At 41.1% G+C, this 23,577-nt stretch overlaps 1 protein-coding gene across 3 annotated transcripts in view; it reads left to right on the forward strand.

The window, feature by feature from the left end:
• The window catches only part of CFAP47 (cilia and flagella associated protein 47), a 665,273-nt gene that overhangs the window by 474,983 nt on the left and 166,713 nt on the right, over nucleotides 1–23,577 (forward strand). For all 3 annotated transcript variants that reach the window (XM_075913261.1, XM_075913262.1, XM_075913264.1), the window contains exon 51: nucleotides 11,361–11,458. In XM_075913261.1, coding sequence (XP_075769376.1) covers nucleotides 11,361–11,458 — 98 coding nt within the window. The remainder of the gene's footprint in view (nucleotides 1–11,360; nucleotides 11,459–23,577) is intronic.

Genomic DNA, 23,577 nt, shown 5'->3' on the forward strand with positions numbered 1-23,577 from the left:
GCTAGAAATGTGATTATTGCCCTTATTCTACAAACTCAGCAGCAGGAATTCCTTGGGTGAAGAATAGTAGCTTTGAAGGAAAATCTTCTATTTCCTATGTATACAAAAGCACTTAGTTACAGTCATCTGTGTAAGGTAGTATCCATTAATCAGGTCATAGACAGTTTACTGAGCTTCAAAGAGAAATATAGACAATGATGTTATTACACCCAAGTTTCATCTAAATGTTAATTTTCCCTTTTGATCTCTGAATCAATAGAATATAGTGACAGACAAAAACCATCTAGATACATCCTGAAGTGATCCATCCCCTTTGCCTCTCCTCTTGTGAGGTCCAGCACTAGCTGCTCCAAGAAGAAGTCATTTAACATGTCAAGAAACTATCTCTGCAGCACGCTCAGAGGTGAAATGTACCCAGTCAGTTTGAGGATAGCTGAAGTCTCCCATTATTACTGAGTTTTATATTCTCTAATCTCACTGAGCATTTCACAGTCACTATCATCATTCTAGTTAGGTGGCTGATAATATATCCCTATTGCTATATTCTCATTATTTGAGTATGGAATTACTATCCACAGATATTCTATGGTACAGTTTGGTTCATTGGGAATTGTTATTTAATTTGACCCTGCATTTTCTTTCACATCATGCCTCCTCCCCACCCACCCACCCCCAAAAATTGACCTATTTTGTCCTTCTGGTGTATTTTGTACCCTAGTATTGCTGTGCCACATTGATTATCCTCATTCCATCAAGTTTCTGTGATGCCTCTTGTCAAAGGCTACCTATATGCTTTATGGAAATATGCTTATGAATATACATAATTTGGAAATGTTTTAAGCAAAATACTGAATATAAGTTATCGTTTAAAAAGTTGTAATCTAGTAACTATGATTTTCCCATTTGTGTGCATGAATCATTCCTGTATTTGAAGTTACAAATATGAAGTATAAACTTATTTTACTAATGTAGACATGCTAAGTGAGGTATTTCAATGATCTGTACATGGGTTTGTTTTTCCTATTAACAGTCCATAGGAGGGGCTGAGAGTCCCTACAGGGACATGTGCTTAGGTCACCTGATGCTGGGACCCATTTTGGACATTGTAGTTTTCCACTGAGGCTATTCTACATTACAGAGTTTTTTCGGAAAAATGGCTGTTTTTCCAAAACAAACTTCACTTACGTCCACACTGCAATCGCGTTCTTTCGACAAAAAATCAAAAGAACACAGGAGTTTTTCTGACATTCGTAAACCTCTTCCTATGTGGAAGAAGCCTTTTTCTGAAAGAGCTCTTTTGGAAAAAAGGCATGTGTGGATGGAGAAGAGGGAGTTCTTTCGAAAGAAGAGGAAAGAGGAAAAAGCACAGGTGCCCTGGTGGGCAGTCCATCCATAGTAATCACAGCTTAAATGTGAGATAGCATCCATTTAGTGTGGACGCTATTTTTCAAAAAAGCAGATCGCTTTTTTGATGCGCTTTTGTGTATGGATGCTCTCTTTTGGAAAAAGTTTTTTAGGAAGATCTCTTCTGGAAAAGCTTCTTCCAAAAGAAGCCTGTAGTCTAGACATCATCTGAAAGTGAGAAAAAGTTTAAACTGATCACAAAGGATTCTTATCTTTGATAAAACCTATATTAAGGTGGAAAACCAAACAATAAGAGTGGCAGTCATACATCAGGACCATGGTGCTTACCACCCAAGATATCTAAGACTGAGCGGTGAGAGGTGGGGAGGGGGAAGAAGAGAAGGATCAAGCCCAGACAGAAGCTGTCCAGTCTGTAAAAGAAGCTTATCAGAATAACTCTGAGCGTGAGATATTTGATGTAACCAGTTTCTTAATATATTAAGCTTAGCTGGCATGTTTTGTTTTATTTGGCTTAGTAACTTATTTTGTTTTGTGTGCTATTAGTTATAACCACTTAAATCCTACTTTCTTTACACTTAATTAAATCACTTTTGTTCATTAATAAGCCTAGTGTAAATAATTGTTACCTGGCGAAGGCGGCAAGCAGCTGAGCATCTCTCTCTTTACATAAGAAAGAGGGTGGACAATATGAGCTTGCTCTGTATAAACCAGGGGTGGGGAATTATTTTTGCAGGTGGACCACTTCATGAATTTTGGTAGTGGTCACAGGCCAGCTCCAGGCCCCTCCAAAAAAGGCAGCAGAAGGGGCGTAACTTTGGGCAGAAGGGGCTGTTCCCTCTAGGAGCCATGCGTTCCTGGTGGGGGAAGATTTTGCACACTTCCTCACCCCCGGCCAAATGGAAAATCATTCACTCATTCAAAACAGATGGTGATTCCTTCTCAGTGCTGCACACCCCTGGCGGTGTGGGGGTGGGAGGTATGGAGCCACCAGCTGCCAAATCCTATTGATTATGAAAAATGAGAAGTTGGAACCAGGACAGAAAAAAGTTATGAAGGAGATTGAATACTAGAGTTGATGCACTCCCATTCTCAAAAGATGTGCATTCATTTTCTTTCCCTTTGTATCTTTCCCTTTCTGCATTCATTTTCTTTCCTTCTTCCATCCAAGTACTGACCAAGTGTAAGGTGGTCTGCCCGCTTGTGAGCGATCCTTTATGGCCAAGTGGTGTCGGGTAAGCTTTCTGCCTGGCCATCTATGGCAGAGGAAATGTAGGTATGTAGCCTGGGACCAGGTTTCTTCTTGCCCCCTTGCTGTGACTGCTGGGGACCTGTGGGGGACCCAGGCCCGCCCACTCCTCTGGGTTCCAGCCCAGGGACTCCATAAGTAGCAGGTGCCTGCAATGAGTCTTCACCATCTGCTACTTCATTGTTCCCTGGGCCACTTCCCCAGGATGCTGCTCTATCTGGTCATCCCAGGATTCTGAGGCTAGTTTTCTCAATAGACCCTGTCCAGGGTGCAATTAATTCTCATCAGTTCGTGGCTAGTCTTCGGCCACTGGACCTGGGCCTCACCCAAGTCTAAAGTTCAGCTTGCACTCAGAACTGTCTGCAGTACTGCTGTTCTCCCAGTCAGTGCATAGGTCTGTCTGGGTTGAGTTCCTGTGAGGAACTGCCAGGCCCTAGTTCAGCAGCTTTTTTTATACTGGTCTGCTGGGCCCTAATTGGCCGCTGCAGAGGCAGCCACTCTATCCTGCCCGGAGGACCTCTCTTCTGCTCCTCTCGCTGGGTTGGAGTGTGACATGGCCTCCTGCCTCCTGGAGGGGGGCGTTGGGCGTCATTAGTCCACTCCATCACACCAAGCTTAATCTTGCTTATGTTAAGAGATCTGACAAGATCATAGCCCTGTGGTTGTATGCAGGCAAGTTAGGAATTTTTTGTTGTCAATAAAGCCCTGCAGAATGAGACAACTGGGAATGGGACTAAAATCAAACACAGGTTTACCTCATAACACTTCAAAAAACTTCCATTAGGCTTTGAAGAAAGATATCAAATATATTAAAATGTCAAAAGTTTATAAATGAGTGTGCGCGCGCACATGCATATGTATATTTTGTTGCAATACGTTTTCTGTTATGAATCCCTGTTTTCATTTGCTCATAGATGTCTGAAAATGTTACTTTTTTAACTGAAACTTTCCATGTTTGGAGAAAGGGATTGTGAATAAATGTGCTTTGCAATCTGGAGGAATTGTGAATGCCACACTTTTATACACACACAGTTCTTGTTGAGTTGTTATGGTATTTGCAAAGTTGTTTTAAAATTGATAGGTATGGAAGAAGTATAAATGTGTACAAATTCACAGTAAAAACTTCACTTCATGGAGAGTCTGAGTCTGGAAAGATGAATTGCAAAGGTTAGGAAATGAGTTCTTCAAAAAACTCGTTCCTTCCATGCTATTCCTTTTACCTGTCCACTTGCATCTTACTCTTTCTGGTTACGTCTAGATTACAGGCTTTTGTCAACACTACAGTCAGTTCTGTTGACAAAGCAAGCCACTTTTTCGACAGAGTCTAGACGCTCTCTTTTGAAAAAGCACAGTGTGGATGCAATAGCTCTCTGTCGACAAAAGGTGTTATTCCTCATAGAATGAGGTTTACCGCCATCGACAAAACTGCCGCATTCTGTTGACTTACTGTCGACAAAATGTGGCAGTAGTGTAGATGCAGGTATAGTTTTGTCAACAAAAGTCCAAAAAAACCCTGTACTCTAGACACACCCTCTGAATCCTAAGATATTGCTCATATTGTTCAAAAGAACAGGGTTATCTGAGGATAGGGAATCTGCCTAATAGGAAAAGAAAAGTGTCTGATATGTCATACAAGTCACACAGTTGGTTGTTCTCAGCTTGGACTGGTCATTGGGCATATGACACAGTTGCATGATAGACAGAACATAGATTTTGAATGACATTTTAATAAATACTTTTCTTTCAAAAAAGTTATGGGCACAAAAGTTATAGCATCTTTTTATTGATCTCATCCTAGTCATATGTGGTATTAGACTGAATTGAAAGAGGTCCTGAGTTTATAATCTTTACTCTATTTTACTGCATATGTAGGAGAAGAATAGAAACTTGTTTCACGCTTTGTTTTTCATGTCCTCCAACCATTGAATTCAAATGATAGTTGCATGTGCAACCTTAGTTTTGGAAATTCTGGACATCTTAGTGCTTAACCATGGAAAGTTAATGTTCAATTAATGTATATTTCTATGGAATGAAATCAGTAAGAATAGGTATTTCTGTCACACACACAAAAAAGGTAGGGAAGTAGCCTAGAATTCAAGGCAAGTACTAACCAAGGCCAGAAAATAGGGTATAAGGGTGGTAGCTAGTAATGTATGAGATGTCATATGTAGCTTGTTTGTATCAATATATAAATGTTGTGTTCTGTAGAGGATTAGAAAAAATAAGGTATAGTCGCACAAAAATCATATTTTCAGCATCCAGTTGCTACTCCTTAAATTGTAAATTACAGTTCTGTGACTCTTGTAATTCATTTGTCCTCGAATGCAATTATATATGTGTAATATCATTATTTGAGTTTGTTATACAGTTAGTTTTTAAATGTTACAAATGTCTGTTCAGATAATAGACAGAAAAAAGGTTACTAAGCTGTGTTCTCCTGGAGTAAAAAGTCCCAGCTCTTTAGAGTTTATTTAAACTGCCTATAATATAGGCCCTAAATGATATTCAACAATATGTGCAGGTCTGTTTGACTGACAGATCAGCCTGCAAAAAACAAAATAAAAATACCTTTTCAGCAGGAAGTTGCTGAATTGCGTATGATAAATATGGTTAAACTGTCTACTTCCCACACATCATAATACCCATTGCTGGGTTCTGTACTTTCACACCCGTCCGCATACTTGAGTGTGTAGTGCATGTGTAAACACTGGGAGTTAATACATGTCTAGGCCTATAGTTAAATCTGCATTTTATAGGCTCTATTCAGTGGGAAAGATGAGTTGAGGACACTGATATATATGGTTTTCTTTGTTTATAAAACAAACACAAGGCAAGGGAAGGGAGAAGGCAGAAAATACTGGAGGTGAACTTTTGGCTTTGGAAATGGTGTGAATCTGAAAATCTGAATTTTGTGGCTTATTGGGCTATATTCCAATGGGGGAATAAAGCTGTATTAATGGGATGTCCCACATTTCATTGGTAGGGAGCTAATCTTGGTTGGAGACTTGCTGAAGAAGATAGTAGGACATAAAACTAAAAGTATAAAGGGACTGTGGTAGGGAGGAAAATGTGATACCAACTTAAATACAATGTGTTTCCAACAAATTGGGCATATGTGAAAAACAATGTGAAGAATAGAGAATTTTCAGTTGCTTATATTCCAGTGCTCGGAATCTAGGTGACAAACAAAGAACTAGAAATACTCACTAATGAGAAGCAACTTAGTATAATTAGCATGGGATTTGCTCGAGTCCTTGACATAGCTTACCAGTATCAATCCAAATCTTTGAACTAAAGTCTGGCCTTGGCAAAATAGCCTCATGCTAGGTATTCACTAATCAAGAAAGCACATAGCTGACCTGAGATAATGGGTCTAGAATATCCAGAGTTCTCAACTAATTCCCAAGAAGTGGTACAGAAACACACTGACTCCTTTTAAGGTAAGAATGGAATGACAGGATAATGAAAGGATAATGAATGAGGATGTTTTATTTGAACTAGCTGGTGCAAGGTATAAGGGTGGTAACTAGTAATATATGAGATGTAATATGTAACTTGTTTGTATCGATATATAAAAGGAGAAATCATAGAAGAGGCATCTTTGTTCTAACCTAGGAAACAATTTTAATGTTTTGTGGGAGTTAAGCTGATACCGTCGTTGAGGGCATACAGATATTAGTGTACCTATAACCATTGAGCTGGGATGCTAGAACCATGCTTCATTAACAGTAAACCTTCATCACTGAACCAAGCCTATGATTTCCTGAGAAATGACATCAAGGTCTGCTGAATCAGCACACTGCACTCTCTTCTAATGCAGCTAACACCAGGGCTCCAAAACCAGCAAGTAATCACACCAAAAATCATATTAAGGCCAACCCAGTGAGGTGAAGTGCAGATCATAAAGGAAGCCAAAGACAACATGGAAAAATGCATGACTGCAGGCCTAACAAAAATAAGAAGGATTTAAAATATATTAGGACCCAATGAATTCCTAGCAATGGTATAATTTTATTACTAGATGAAAGTTGTAAAATTGTTAATGAAGCAGAAATGCCATACGTGTTCAATCAACGCTGTTATGTATTTGGAAAGAAGCAGGACAATTAACTACTTTCCAGTGCATTATTAACCAAAGAGGGTATTAAACCTAATGTACGAGGGATAAACTTTGAAGCATCAGAACACTTGCACCTAAGCATCCAAAAATAGTTGGCTGAGTAATTTTAATTTGTAATACATCTTAGAATACGAGGGAAATTTTAGAAGAAAAAATATTAATATGTGCAAATATTCAAAACAGCATATGGGATGACCTGAATAAATATAGGCCAATTAGCCAATCCTGGGCAAAATAAAGGATACAAATTAAAATAGGATCCAATGATAAAGGATAGGAAAATAATTAATGACAGTCAGCAAGGGTTTATGAAAAAAATGAGTCTTGTCAAACAAAACTTATTTAATTCTTTGATAAGATTACAAATTTGGTTTGGTAAAAATAACTACAGAAATTTGATATACATAGATTTTCATGTGCAGTTTGTCTTAGTATTGTATGTCACAGTAAACATATAATGTGGTAGTAATCATTCTAGAAAATCACATTATATAAAAGCACATTATGAAGAATAAATGGGACAAATGGGGTTACATTTGGGATGTGACAAAGTTGTACATTATTATGAATTATTTTCATTTATTACCTTACCTCTTGATGGCAACACTAGCATTACTTGCAGCCATAACTTGTTCTACTGCTATCTTTTCTTTTCCTAGTGGTGCTAATCATAGATTCATTCACACCATACTGCCGACCAGCCACATTGACTCTTGCACCATCATGGAGCTTGTCTGTTTTCTTAGCTAAACTCATCATTTACTATTTCTTCTCACTTCTTGTTTTCTTACTTTAGTTAGGACTGCTACTCCTCTTAGGTAGTCATGAATATAACTGGACAGAGGAAGGAGCCAAGTCTATAGTTCTCTCGCCTGGCCTGAGTGGACATGTCCATTTCACTAAAAACAGTGCACACAAATATAAATGAAAACCATGTTATGTCAAGAATGAACTGTAGAAACACATGTTATATAAGGTTTTACAGTACTTTGATTTTAAAATGATAACTATACAGTATTAATAGAGCACAGGTTAAATGTATCAAGAACTTACTAACTGAAACATCTCAGAAAGTAGTCAGAAGGAAATCATAATAGAATAGGGATGTTTCTAATGGCATCCCGCAGGGATCAGCACTAGATCCAGTATCATTCAGCATTTTCATCAGTAATCTCAGCATGAATATAAAGTTACTGCGTATTAGATTTGTAATTGACATGATGATTGGTGGAGTGCCTGTCCCAAACTAATACTGAGAACATGGAGATACACCTTCAAACAAAATGTGTATTTGTACATCCAAATGCAAAGTTTATACACCAAGTAGTAAGGCATGCCTACAGAATGGGGAACAATATTCTGGAAAGCAGTAACTCTGAAAACAATCTAGGGGTTGGAATGGACAGGCTGCTCTAGTGCAATGCTGTGGCAAAAAAAGCAAATGTAATCTTTTGATGTGTATATACAAAGGAATGACTAGTGTATGTGTGTGTGTGTGTGTGTGTGTGTGTGTGTGTGTGTGTGTGTGTGTGTGTGTACACACAAATATATACACACACACACATTTTATTTTTATATATACACACACACAGGAGGCCCCCCGACTTGTGATGTGATTTGTTCTGAGGAAGCGTTGCAAGTCAGGGGCATCGTAATTCGAACTCACATTTACGGTAGGTGCTGTGCGCCATCATAAGTGCGGGCCAACGTAGTAAGTGGGGGGTTTCCGACCCCTTCCGCAGTTACAAATATAGTTGTAAGTGCAGGGAGTCGGAACTTGAGTGGTCGCATCTTGGGGGCCTCCTGTATATATACACACTCACATACAGGCAGTCCCCGACTTACGCGGATCCGACTTACGTCGGATCCGCACTTACGAACGGAGCTTTCTCGCCCCGGAAGTCGGGGCGAGAAAGCCCCGTTCGTAAGCTGATCCGGTGCCCCTGGTCTGCTGGAGACCGTCTCCAGCAGACCAGGGGCACTGGGCGGGTTCCCACGCTTCTGAGGCTTTGCCAGAGCAAAGCCTCAGAAGCGCGGGAACCGCTGCTGCTGCCCCTTGAGACCCGGTGTCTGTGGTCTGCTGGGGACGTCCCCAGCAGACCACAGGCACCCGGACTGAAGCCGCAGCCGCGGGGGTCCCGCGCCTCTGAGGCTTTGCCAGAGCAAAGCCTCAGAGGCGCGGGGAACCGCCGCTGCTGCCGCTCCAGTCTGGGTGCCTGTGGTCTGCTGGGGACGGTCCCCAGCAGACCACAGGCACCCTGACTGAAGCCGCAGCCGCGGGGGGGTCCCGCGCCTCTGAGGCTTTGCCAGAGCAAAGCCTCAGAGGCGCGGGGAACCGCCGCTGCTGCCGCTTCAGTCAAAGCGGCAGCAGCGGTGGTTCCCCGCGCCTCTGAGGCTTTGCTCTGGCAAAACCTCAGAGGCGCGGGACCCCCCCGCGGCTGCGGCTTCAGTCAGGGTGCCTGTGGTCTGCTGGGGACCGTCCCCAGCAGACCACAGGCACCCAGACTGGAGCGGCAGCAGCGGCGGTTCCCCGCGCCTCTGAGGCTTTGCTCTGGCAAAGCCTCAGAGGCGCGGGACCCCCCGCGGCTGCGGCTTCAGTCCGGGTGCCTGTGGTCTGCCGGGGGCCGTCCCCAGCAGACCACAGGCACCCAGACTGAAGCCGCAGCCGTGGCGGGGTCCCTGCCTCTGAGGCTTTGCCAGAGCAAAGCCTCAGAGGCGCGGCACCCCGCTGCCGCTGCGGCTATGCTCCCCGTGTCCCTGGTCTGCTGGGGGGGGGGGGCGCAGCTAGTGTGCTCCCCCCCCCCCCAGCAGACCAGGCTTTTGTTTTGGACTCTGGGGCAGAGCAGCTGGGGCACTGCCGATTGGTCCTGCAGCGCCCGTGGGCACTACTGGACCAACCCGGCAGCACCCCAGCTGCTCTGCCCCAGGTCCTGATTCAGCCGCTGCTGGTCAGTTTCAGCAGCGGCTGAATCAGGACGTCTGGGGCAGAGCAGATGGGGTGCTGCTGGGTTGGTCCAGTAGCACCCCAGCTGCTCTGCCCCAGGCGTCCCCAAGTCAGCTTCTGCTGAAACTGACCAGCGCTGACTACAGGAAGCCCAAGGCAGAGTTGCTCTGCCCCGGGCTTCCTGGAATCAGCTGCTGATCAGTTTCAGCAGCAGCTGACTTGGGGACGCCTGGGGTTCTTAAGTTGATTCTGTATGTAAGTCAGAACTGGCGGTCAGTTTCAGCAGTGTCTGAATCTGGACGCCAGTTCCGACTTACATACAGATTCAACTTAAGAACAAACCTACAGTCCCTATCTTGTACGTAACCCGGGGACTGCCTGTATATATATATACACACACACACACATTTTATAGATATAATATATATTATCGTGAGCTTTTGTGGGCAAAATCTACTTCTTCAGATGATACGATCGTTTCATGTGAAGAAGTGGGTTTTTCCCATGCTAAGTTGCCACAGGAATTCTCTTTGTTTTTAAAGTTGCAGACTAACACAGCTACCTCTCTGAGACTTTTATACAAAGGAACAGTGAGGAGAGTATGAGTGTGACATTGATTTTACCTATGCATTTAGCATTGGTGAGACTAATACAGGATTACTGGACAGAGTTCTGGCAGCCACATTTTAAAAAGGCTGTCTAAAAATTGGATGATGAAGTAAAAGGCCATGAAAATGATGTGAGTGCTAAAAGAAAATGCCTGATGGTGAGAGATTTAAAGATATCAATATGTTTTACTTACAAAAATTAGAAGATAACTTAATTATAATATATAAGTAGCCTCACAAGATGAATATACCAGCTACCAGAGAGCACTTTAAGCTCTCAGAGAAAGGCACAACAAGATCCAATATCCCTAGAATCTGAGGGAAGAATAATGTATATTAGAAATGAGAAATAAATTAACTATCAGTGTGCTTAGCCATTGGAACAAACTACTAAGATGTGTGATGGATTCTCCATCTCCTGATGGCTTCACTTTGAGACTGGATGCCTTTCTGATATATTTTAGCCAAATACAAGTTATTGAGCTCACTATAGGGAAGCTGTGGTGAAATGTACTGGCCTGAAGTATACAGATTAGCTTAGTTTATCTGATTGTCCCTTCTGCCTTCCTTTCTTATTTTTACCATATAATTCTAAAATAAGTTAATTGGAATATAAATATTGTACTTACATGTCCGTGTATAGTATGTAGAACTGTGTAAACATATTCTTTATCCTTTGTTCCTTAATACTTTTGTTTCATATAGTAGAATAGCCTTTTAATGCAAAGGTTGTTTTAATTAGTCTTAGATTGTTTTTAAGCAATACAGATATACATAAAATATTTAAAATGTTCGATTAATATAAAGTGATATTTCCGTTCAGATTGCATCTATGTTAATCTTATCACAACTTGAATGTACAAGATAGAATAACAAAAATTGCAATAGATTAACAATACTTGCACTAGTTTAGTGTGTTCTTGGAATGATTCTTCAGTGCTAATTATGAATAGTAAAAGGTGAAATCTTGGTCCAGCTTAGTTCAAAACTTCTATGAAGTTAAGTGGGGTAAAATTTCACATCTTGTCTTAAGAACAGATTTGTGAAAAAAACACTCTCCTTTTTTGTTTGACACAGGTAGAAATTTTTCATGTTGCAAAATATGGTTTTCCTTGGAGATTAATAGTGTCCCTTGTGCACCTGAAAGAACCCTACATGTGAACTGTGCAGCTCTGGTAAGATAGTTTTCAAGGTTTAGTTTTGTGCCATTGTGTTAATGTTATAGACAAATATAACTTCCACTGCATGGAATATTGTACACATGTATAAAGAGACAATATAAGTTCATCTTTTGTGCTAAAATACTCAATATTCCGGGGCTTCATTTAAATTCAGAAATGTGGCCTAAAAATAAGCCCTCATTTGCTAACTTTAAACATTATTCATAATCATTCATTAACTACCTTCTTTCACAGTCTCTGTCATGTGGGTTTTATTCTGCTGTAATCTTTTTCACACACTAGCTCTTAGAGCTGGATTCAATAAAAAACTTCAACCAGCTTTTATATTAGAGTCATACAAAACAGGACAGATCTATTTTGGTTGCCTTCTATTCTTGCACAATGCATATTATTAATAATCTTGGGCTTTCGTTAATGTTTTAAAAATTGCTTAATCATCATATGAATTATTAGCTAAATATTTCCTATAACCATCTAAAAACCCACAATAAAACATTATTATTCATCTTGGAAGATTTGTACTGTTTCATTTAATAGAATGGATTGTATTTTATAAACCATTTAAATATGAAAAGCGTGAATAACTGATTATTTAGCATTTCTACTATGATACTGAGATTAGCCTTTATTGATTTATTTTTGTCTATATTTTTTGCGTTTGAATTAGAGATGTTAGTGTTTTGTTTTTGTTTTCCATGGCTAATGTTTTTCTCATTTTCTTTAGAAGAATGCTCATTTTATCATCCAGAAGTGCTATTTTCTGTTTGGTTCTTAAGCAACTGAGAAAAATTGGCTTTTGTAATGGCTGCTGAAAAGTTCTACGAATAGAATAACATTCTATTAAATTTGCTTCCTACCGCTAATTTGCAGTAGGAAGCTTTCCCTAGACAAATACAGAATTGATACTATAGTTTGACTTCATACCATAAGAATTACAATCCCTCCTCCCCCACCTGCCATGCTCCCTTCTCCTGATTGTTCTCTGAATAATTTGCATTTAGTAATCTCATTTCTGGTTACATGGTAACTTGGATCATGAAAGCAGCACTTTAAAATTAAGGGAAAAGAACATTTTCACATTGTTGCCTAAAACAGTTTTGAGTCTTGAATACACTGATTATAGGTAAAGCAAAGAGATACACAAATATCTTAAATAAATATTGTATGAGGCTAAAAGCAGTGCTGTTGCTGGGTGGACTTAGCAATACTGACTATGTAGCTCTCTGCTGGATGCAACTGAAAACAAGTTTTATACTGGCAATGAAGTCAACCATTTGCTTTAATGAATGAATTGGAAAGTATATCTTGCATATGTACATTTTGTAAAATATTTAAAATGGCTTTAATCATTTATCTCTTTTAGTTTTTGTCATTCACGCCTCTGAAGCATTCATCTTGAATGTAATCTTGTACAATGTTCAGTGGCAAAAAATGATTTTCAGAAAATCTTGGAGAAGGAGGAAGGTTGTATTCAGGGTTGCTAGTGACTGCATTGTGATTTCTGTGCCTCTCACCTTTTAAATCCAGGACTGCTTGCTTAAAATGTTTACAGATCTTTAAGATTTTGGATCAAATCATGTGAGATTTGTAGTTTTACCTTGTTGTCACAGACATCTTTTGGCTGGATATTTAAGATTTAAGGCTTATCTGCCCAAAATTCCAAATGGAGCTCAGGGTTTGGGTAGTCACATAGATCAAAACCAATGAACTCCTGCAAAGTGAAACCAGTGAGTTTCATGAAGTTCTAATTACCTGCTCTTTTTCAGTTCTATTTGTTTGTCATTGCTGACAACATAGTATCCTGGTTCTGTCAATATACCAGCATAACTTGGATAACTCAATGGAAGCAGACAAACTCATTAACAATGTGCCATTTTTACTGTCATTTTCCAACTGTAATCTGACTTCAGTGGGTTTAGTCATCCTTTATTTAAATAGAATGTTTAACAGATATTCTGCAACTTGGAAAAAATTATTGTTTTAATATGCAAAACTATGAACTCCCTTGGCAGCTAGAAAAAAAAATTGCATTCCTTGCAGCTGGGTGAAGTTGGCAAAATATCCATTTTCTTTTTATGTGATTTCCACGTGCATTTCTTGTGCAATTTTGAAAATACTTCTTTAAAATATTAAAAACAAATTTGTTGCTAGAAAGGAAAAAATAAAACATTTTTCATATGTTGAGCAAACTTAAAGGCTACCAAATACTTTTAACAGTGCAGCACCAGAATGGTAGTTCCATTAAATAAAAGAAGCTGCATTTCTTGTAATTCTTCGTTGTTTTGTAAAAATAATATAAATGTACAGACAGCAGGTTCACTATAGAACAAGATGATAAGCTATGTTTTAGCCTGTAAGCTGTCTTGTTCAATACTGGTCCTCTGACTGGTGTTCAGGTCTATACTTATTAGTCCGGCGGGGCCTGAGGGTGGGGCAGGCTGCAATGTCTGCACCAGCCTAAATGTCAACACAGCCCTGATCCTCGTTCACGGTGGGGCAGGCAAACAGTTTCCAGAGTCAGTTTTAGCCCAGGCCCTGGTTCAGGGCAGGGCAGGCAAACAAACAATTTTCCTGGCACAAGTGGGGAGAGGGAGACTGCTACCCTGTATGTAGGGTGACGGGGAACGCGGGCCCTCCCTACTCCACCGTGTCCCAGTGCAGGGCCCTAGCAGTGGCAGGCTGGGTGGCAACTGGGGTTAGGGGGAAATCCAATCCAAAACACACGGACACACATCAAAGGGCTATCAGATCTGCCTGACCATCATCCACCTCTGCTGGGTCTCTTCTGAACTCCCTCTCACTCGGTACCTGGCTCCCGGTCAGCAACAGCTTTGCAGGGTCTTGGTACTCTGCCTGTGGGGGTATGTAAGCTGTCTCCTCTTTGGTGCCTGGTCCTGGTGGTCCGGGCCAGTTGTCCACCTCTGCTAGATCCTCAGAGCTTCAGCATGAGGGATCAAAATAGTCCTCCGCTCCCTCCAGCAGCTGGCCCCCTACTAAGCTCCTGGGCTGGGCTTTTATACTTCCTGCCCCACCCCTAGGCTTCTGTGAAATTAGAGGGGCAGGCTCTGGCTTGGCCCACCCGGGTCCAGAGAGGGGTTCTTCCTCTTCGGGGTCAATGAGCGGCCACGCCTGCTCATTAAACAGCCCAAGTTTGTCCAACTGCAAAAAATAAATCTGACTTCTATAGTATATTAAATGTCAATTTCATTTTTTTCAGATATGCTGCTAAATTCTCAGGTTGCTACTTAGCATTTTTTCATCAAAACTGTCATTAACTTTAGTGGGAGTTTGCCTAAATAAAGATTCAGTAAAACTTAAATAAAGACCTCAGAATTTGATCTGTAAATGAAATAAAGAAAATGAAAAGAATCATAGAGTGAAATTGTGCTCTCTTTGTATTCTAATATTTACATACAGTGTTCTCCTTTATTTTATCCTAATCCATCCCCACTACTTAAGTAGAAATAACTGGCTGATGCTATCTACATGACAACCATAGGACCACAGCTTACATAGTATATTGCATTACTTAGAAGGTAAGAAAGTATTTAATTAATACAACATTTAGTTGTATTAACAGACCATTGCCATGCTTTGCCACCTCACATGACTCCACCTTGCTGCCTTGCCTGACCTTGCCTTGCAATCTCACCCGACATAGTTTCCCTAACCTGCTGACCTAGTCCCTTGGTTTGGATCTTCCAGTTACTGACTCCTGCAAGTACTCCAACCACTCCTCTAACCTGTCTGATATAGTGATTGACATCCCAGGTACGTGACTACCTGCTCACATGTGACTAGACCTTCTAGTCTAGTGACTCACATGTGACTGCTGCTCTAGGCTACCCACTAGCTTGTTTTGGCCACCAGGCATTGCGCACTGCTTATTCTCTATCTGCTTTTCTCATGTTGAGCTTTGAAATATAGGTATCAAAAGCTCTGTTGCACTACTTAAACTTTTCTGTTCCTTAACAGAGGTAATAAAAAAGCCAAAATGGTAATGAGATAATTGAGCAGTTATCAGATGATTAGAAATTCTACTTCATTAAACATTCCCATGTGACATTAAAAAATTAGTTTTCATTCTGACATTTTAAAATGTTAGGTGACTATTAACAAGAGTTGCTAAATCCCATTGACCTTTCAAAGTGATTCACAGAACAACAACTTCCTATATCAAAACCAAGAATATGACATGTCTCCTTGAGGCTAATGTCTGGCCATACCAACGCATTTCAGTTACCCGGATCTAGGAAGTGTCATTAAGAAGCCAGCATTGTTTTATTGTTCCCATTTCAGAAAAGAAACAATAGTTCTCAGTCACACCATGAAATACTATAATTCCTATTACAAATTATGGCAAGTTGTATCAAATTGGCAGACAAGGTGTACTTTGTGATCATAAAAGCTAAGCTTAAGATAAAAGATTGCTCCTTTCCATTTGAACAAATTGGAGAAGGACCAGAGAATAGTGACAAAAATGCTTAAAAGTCTAGAAGACATGACCTATGAGGCAAGATTGAAAAAAAAAGGTTTATTTAGTCTAGAAGAGAGAAGACTTAGAGGCGACTTGATTACCATTTTCAATTAGATAAAAGGTTGTTACAAGGAGTAGGGAGAAAAATTATTCTCTTTCATCTCTGATGATAGGACAATAAACAATGGACTTAAATTGCAGTAACGGGGGTTTGATTTGACATTAGGAAAAGTGTCTTAACTGTCGGGGTTGTGTACTCTGGTATGAGAGATGCCCACTGCTTTTCATCTTCTCCTGCTTGGAACATGCATGGGAATTATCCACCTAACAAAGAGTGGGAAGTACATCTTTACAGGCAAGCTTGCTAACCTAGGGTATGTCTACACTACAGCATTATTTCGAAATATCTTATTTTGAAATAGTTAATTTGAAATAAGTTATTTCGAAATAACGTGTCTACACACAAAATGCATTTTGAAATAGTGTTTTGCTATTTCAAAATAGCACGTCCACACTGAGGGTGTGTCTAGACTACATGACTCCGTTGACGGAGCCATGTTGATGAGTTTACTAGACATAGCAAAATGAAGCAGCGATTTAAATAATCGCCACTTCATTTACATCAAAATGGCTGCCACGCTATGCTGATCAGCTGTTTGTTGGCACAGCGCAGTAATCTACACGGGGATCAACCATCCCCCGATCCTTTTGTCGTCAGATTCCTTATGCCTTGTGAACGAGGCTTGAAGGATCTGACGACAAAGGAATCTGGGGTTGGTTGATCCCCATCTAGACTACTGTGCTGTGCCGACAAACAGCTGATCGGCACAGCGCAGCAGCCATTTTGATGTAAATGAAGTGGCGATTATTTAAATAGCTGCTTCATTTTGCTATGTCTAGTAAACTCATCTACATGGCTCCATCGACGGAGCCACGCAGTCTAGACACTGAATCGCATTTAAGGTCGGCCACGACCAGGTCCGGCAGGGCATCAGGTCAGGAGTTACTTTGTGTGGCTGCTGCTTGAGACTATCTGAGGCCTGTGCTTAAAGGGACTCCTTCCCCCCCCCCCCCAGACAGCTGGTTCTCAACTTTCCCTGCTTGCTTGCCTACCTCGATGAGGGACATCAAAGCAGTTTATCTCTGCGTACTCTGGTTGCCCTCACTCGGGATACCACAGCATTCTGCAGCATGGAGTGGAAGCTGTCCCTGGGCACTCTGGTGCTTCCCGTGGACGCGTTACTGCAAGCCTGGCTGCACTTTCTGCAGGCTGCCGTCTGGGAGGTCCATCAGGGAGCTGTCAGTATCCAGGAGGCCCTGCGGGAGAGCTTTCACCCTGAGGAGCACTAAGAGGCTCCCTGGTCTGTTCCACTAACGGCTTGTGCCTCATTCCTCCCTCACATCTTTCCACTCACCCCTCCCTAACTCCACTTCCTGATGTCAAATAAAATACACGTATTTTCATGAACACAAACTCTCTTTATTTAACAAAACTGGGGTGGGGGAGATGGAAATGAAAATCTGGTGAGACTGGGGAAAGTAGGTGGGAGAGGGGAGAAGAGAGGGTGGGAGAGGGGAGGGGGAAACCTGGGAGGAGGGAGCTGGAAGGCGGAAACAAGGGGAAGAAGAGGGAGGGGAAGCTCAGGGCTCAGGGTTGGGGTGTCTCACTGGACCAACTTGATTGTCATGCAAACCTGCTCCTGGGTTCGCATGTGGCCTTTGGTGGCCAGGCTGGCAGCTATCCTGCCATAGACGGCCGCGTTCCTCCATCTAGTGAGGAGATCATGGATGTTGGGGGCATCCCCCCCAAACCTGAATAAGGTCCATGATCTCCACCCTGGACCAGGAAGGCGCCCGACTTCTTCAGGCCCTGGCAGGCTCCTGGGAGCTGGCAGACTGCTCCTGGACATTGTTGAGGGCTGGCTGCCAGTGGCTTGCTGGCTCATGTTTTGGGGCTACTGGGTCAGGGGCAGTGACTGCTGGCTCTGGGCTGGCAGGCTTGGAGCTGGCACAGGCACTGTAGCCAGAGTCAACCCCTTTAAGGTTTCCGGGGAGGGAGGAGGGAGAGGAGTGTTCTTGTTTGAGGCTGGGGTCACCAGGGCACCCTGGGAAGGCTGGAGGCCTCCTAGTTAGATATAAGTGTCTACACAGCACATATTTCAAAATAAACGCTCCGCTATTTTGAATTAATTTCAAAATAGCGGTTTGGCTGTGTAGACATACCCCTAGTGAGTATGTAACGGCTGTTATTTCGAAATAACTTTGCTGTGTAGACATACCCCTAGTGAGGAAGGCTTTAAACTGGGTCCATGGGTAGATGGTGACCTAAGCCCTGAGGCACTTGGGGAAGTGGAATTTGGGGAGGAAACACAAGGGGAGGGTACAAGAGGGGAAGCCTCCTGATTCATACTGAGAAAGTAGGACAATCAGCTAGTTATCTTATGTGTCTGTGCATGAATGCAAGAACCTTGCAAACAGGAAAAATTAGAAGTCCTGTCATAGTCAAGAAATGATTATGTGATTGAAATAACAAACTTGGTGGGGTAACTCACATAATTGGAGCATTGTCACTGCTAGCTATAAACTGTTCAAGAAGGACAGGCAAGGGAGAAAAGGTGGGGAAGTTGCACTGTATGTAAGAGAGTAGTGTGACTACTTAGAGCTCCAGTATGAAACTGAAGAAAGCCTGCTGAGAGACATAAGAACAGCCATACTGAGTCAGACCAAAGGTCCATCTAACCCAGTATCCTTTCTGCTGAAAGTGGCCAATGTCAGATGCCCCAGAGGAAGCGAATGCAACAAGTAATCATTACATGATCCCTCTCCTGTCATCCATTTCTAGACAAACAGAGGCTAAGGACTTTCCTGCCCATCTCGGCTAATATCCATTGATGGACCTAGCCTCCATGAATCTATCTAGCTCTTTTTTGAACCCTTTTAAAGTCCTAGTCTTCACAACATCCTCTAGCAAGGAGTTCCACAGGCACTTTGTAAATAAAAACTTCCTTTTGTTTGTTTTATATCTGCTACCTGTTAATTTCATTTGGTGACCCCTAGTTTTTATATTATCGGAACAAGTAAATCACTTTTCTTTATTCACTTTTCCCACACCAGTCATGATTTTATAGACCTATATGATATCTCCCCTTAGTCTCCTCTTTTCTAAGATGAAAAGTCCAAGTCTTTTTAATCTCTTGTGGAAGAAAACATTGTCCTCACTCTGCATTTGTAAGCAACAAGTAGCCAGAGGCAGTCTTATTACGAGCTGAAGCAAGGGAAAAACTGGTTCGGACGGGGGGAAGCCCCCCCCCCCTCCGAGGCAGATCCTTGAATACAAGCAATTATGAAGCAGTTTATATACTGTCTATAAATATAATAACAATTAGTCTCCTTACAAACACCAATGGCTAACAGTTATTTAGTTCCACCCAGATGCTCCTTATCTCAGGGTACGTCTAAACTACATGGCTCCGTCGACAGAGCCATGTAGATTTGTTGTTTTGGCAAAGGCAAATGAAGCCACGATTTAAATGATTGCGGCTTCATTTACATTTACATGGCTGCCGCACTGAGCGCTCAGCGCGCTAGTCTGGATGCTCAGCGCGCTAGTCTGGACGCTCCCCTGCCGACATCAAATCCCTTTGTCGGCAGCCCCGGTAAACCTCATCCCACGAGGAATAACGGGGCTGCCGACAAGGGGCTTTGATGTCGGCAGGGGAGCATCCAGACTAGTGCGCTGAGCCGACAAACAGCTGATCAGCTGTTTGTCGGCTCAGCGTGGCAGCCATGTAAATTTAAATGAAGCCGCAATCATTTAAATCGCGGCTTCATTTGCCTTTGCCTATAACCCTAATCTACATGGCTCCGTCGTCGGAGCCATGTAGTCTAGACACAGCCTCTGCCAGAGTCAGCCTTATCTCTGTATAGAGGCGAGAGGCAAAGGCAGCGTCTAATTACAGATCTCGCGTTGTCAGGCCACAGACTTAGCCTGACTCTTGCTCTCTTGTTAACAAGACCAAGATGGCTGCACACAAATTCCCTTATTCCCTTTTCTTGCCTCCACTCTCTCTTCATATGGGACCCCTTCCAAGCCCCTAATCATTTTGTTGCCCTTCTCTGAACCTTTCCAATGCTAATATATCTTTTTTTGAGATGAGGCAACCAGATCTGTATGCAGTAGTCAAGATGTGGGCATACCATGGTTTTATATAGAGGCAAGATAGTCTCTGTCTTATTCTCTAGTCTATCCCTTTTTAATTATTCCTAACATTCTATTGCTTTTTTGACTGCCGCTGCACACTGAATGGATGTTTTCAGAGAACTATCCACAATGACTCCAAGATCTCGCTCTCAAATAGTTATAACTAAATTAGTCCCCATCATATTGTATGTATAGTTGAGATTACTTTTTCCAATGTGAATTACTTTACATTTATCAACATTGAATTTAATTTTCCATTTTGTTGCCCAATCATTTAGCTTGGTGAGATCTTTTTGAAGCTCTTCACAGTCTGCTTTGGTCTTAATTACCTTGAGCAGGTTAATATCATCTGCAAATGTTGCCACCTCAGGCTACAATTACACTGCAACGCTATTTCGGGATACTAGAGCATCCCAAAACAGCTATCCCATGTCTGAACAGCAAACCCATTATTTCGGGCTCATTATTCCGACATCCCTGTAAACCTCATTCCACGAGGCGTAAGGTACGTTTTGGAATAATGTGTTATTTTAAAAATTTGGCACTGTGTAGACAGTCTCCAACCATTTCACTCCTCATGTCCATAAGCATTTCTGGGTTCACCAGGCTTATTGGTTACTGATGCCCTGCCTGGCTTGCTATTTAGATGGTGTAGCTATCAAGAGCTGGCTTTCCTCTAACCTGATCACTGTGTGGGGCTAGGAAGAAATATTTTTTCTCTTTCCAAGAAAGGCAGTATGGCTGTTTCGTTTTGTTTTGGGGTTGGTTTTTTTTTGTTTTTGGTTTTTTACTTTCTTCAGCATCAGACTGGAACCATAGTAGGTGAAGATAGTATTCATTCCTCAAAAATGGACATGAAGAAGATAATAAATGTCAATAAATACTGGTGCTGATTGCATCCGGCTTCCAGCATGGGTAAGAGGCTTCATGGGGCCAGTTGCTGTGGCTGACCTGAGTGTGGGATTCAGGAAGGAATGGTAAATCTTGTTTGGTCTCTGTGGCATGAAAGTCTTAAGTCTTTGCAGACAGAGCTTTTCCTTATCTGCAAGCTCATTCCTGCTCATCAAGGAATGCTGGTGGGATTCAGTAATGAGTAGAATCCTGGTTTGAATAGTGGGGATATTATCTAAGGAAGCCAACTTTCATTCCTTGATTGCATAACATGAGGCGATTTTGCCATCTCTGTACCCAATTAGTGTCTAGTAGTTTGCAAGAGGGTAAGTCAACTCACCTTCCCATGCACCTCACCAATATAAAAAATAGTAAATAGCAGCCTTTAGCAGTAAATTTATTTACCTGTCTTCAGCTTTTGCAATAGTCGTCATGAAAGCAATAGAGACAAATTCTAACAGTCTTTTGTTAATCTGGTTTGCAAAGAAATAGCTGACACTATTGGTCTTTAACAGCTTTGGAGGAGTTGGAGAGTCATGCTCTCAGAAGGGCAGCTCTGTTGTTTTCACCACCATCCTCCAATGGGGACACTTGTAATTAAAAGCCAGGTTTCTGTAGCAGCTTTACCAGCAAAGGTTGCCAAGAGATGCACAGAATTGTCTGTTTAAGGTACTCAAAAATCCCCCTGCTTTTGTCTTCAGGGATGCTCACAGATGACTGTGCGCTCTGGCTATAGGCCATTTGTGGCAATTAATCTTTGTAGTCTAGACATCCCACCCCAAGAGGACTCCTAGGCTATGTCTAGACTACAAAGATAAATTGGAAAAATCTTTTTCTGATATACTTTCTAAAGAGGCTTTTCTGAAATTTGGCCCATATACACTGGGCCAAATTTTGGAAAAAAACCCTCTTTTGGAACATCGCTTCTTCCTCATAAAATGAGGTTTACAGAGATACCAACAAAATGCATCCAATTTTCTGACTTTTTTTTTTTTTTCAGAAAAGTGGACACGTTCTTTGAATGTGGCAGAGCTTCTCCACGATACCTCCAGTATCCTGGAAAAGCTCTGCAGTCTAGACATACCCTTCGCCTCTGGGAACCACAGCAAAATCTTGCATAACTTCTGAGTGAACTATATCGCTAGATATGGAGGCTTTCTTTAATCATAGCAATTTTAAAAGATCAAACATTGATTTAAACTCTTGACATTGTTTTAAAATAACATTCCTTGTATAATTATGTTATTGTTATTCTCTGATTATAGGTATAAAACATATAATTATGGGTGCACTTTGTACTAGTGCTTATAATTATATACTTTGTAAATCAGAAGCATAACTTCGTAACTGTGGCATATTATTTTTCAATAAATTCTAAAGTAAATGAAAATGTGAAAGCTACTCTTGAAAACTGAGTAGGTTGAAGTTATGAACCATATCCTAAGTCTGATTTTCAAAGTATGCTTTCATAACAATTGGCAGCATAAAAAAGTAATGTTCTGTGAAAGAACCATGGCAGAATGCTTTCTGAAAAAAAAAATTAGGGAAGGCTATAATTATTAACAACTCGAATTAAAAGCATTTTGACAAATAAATCAGACCAAAACATCTTTACAGAGCTCTTAAAATAGTAGTTATCAAAAATCTGCAAAAACCCAACGTGCATATTAATCAATTATTTAACACAGAGGGGGCTAATGAAAATAATGAAATGCCAGTGTGACTACCACTGAATTCAACAAGATACTATTAAACAATAAGCAGAAGTGGGGGTTGTATTTTGCTACAGGAGGTCATATTTGTGAAAAACAGTCATCTGATGTATGGAGAAAGACAACAAATGTGTTATTAGACTAGTATGTCACTTAATCTATAGCTGGTATTTTGTACTTTTAGTAAGCTGAAAGCATCAGTATTATTGCTTAGCCTCTCCATTTAAATCACAAGTCAAAAATTTAAATGTGTAGTAAAAAAGAATGAAAATTTTAGATTTCCTAAAATCTGCTAATTAATTATATAGAATTTAAAAAAATAAATTAAGTGTTAAAACAACACGTGTTGAAATGAAGGGCTAAATTCTGATATGAAACACACTGGTGTAATCCAGAGTATTCCATTTTAATTAGCAGAGTTATGGTGGATATACCTGTCTGTTTGAGAGCATATTTGGTTGTAATATACACTATTATTTCTAATGTAATGAGAATGAGGTTAACTTATTTCATCTTCATAGTTTAACTGTTATAGTTAGACAGGGTGCCTGGTTCACTAGGCTTGAAATGTTGTATTTCATGTGAGGACACTATTCCAATTTCAAATGGACACTCACAATACGTCTGTTGCGTGGGGGAAGCCCATGTTCCCCACAAATGTGTCCATTGCAACAAGCTCAAAGCAAGAGCTTGTAGGGACAGGGACTATCACCTCAGACTTACTTTACTGGAAAAGTCCCTTCCTCCTACCTCCATCTGAGAGACTCCACTAGGGCTGTAATTACCTCTATAACATTTCTATGTAAGGTCCCATTTGTGTACATTTTTAGAG

The sequence above is a fragment of the Pelodiscus sinensis genome, chromosome 1 (genome assembly GCF_049634645.1).
Source record: "Pelodiscus sinensis isolate JC-2024 chromosome 1, ASM4963464v1, whole genome shotgun sequence".
In the NCBI taxonomy this organism is placed as follows: domain Eukaryota; kingdom Metazoa; phylum Chordata; order Testudines; family Trionychidae; genus Pelodiscus; species Pelodiscus sinensis.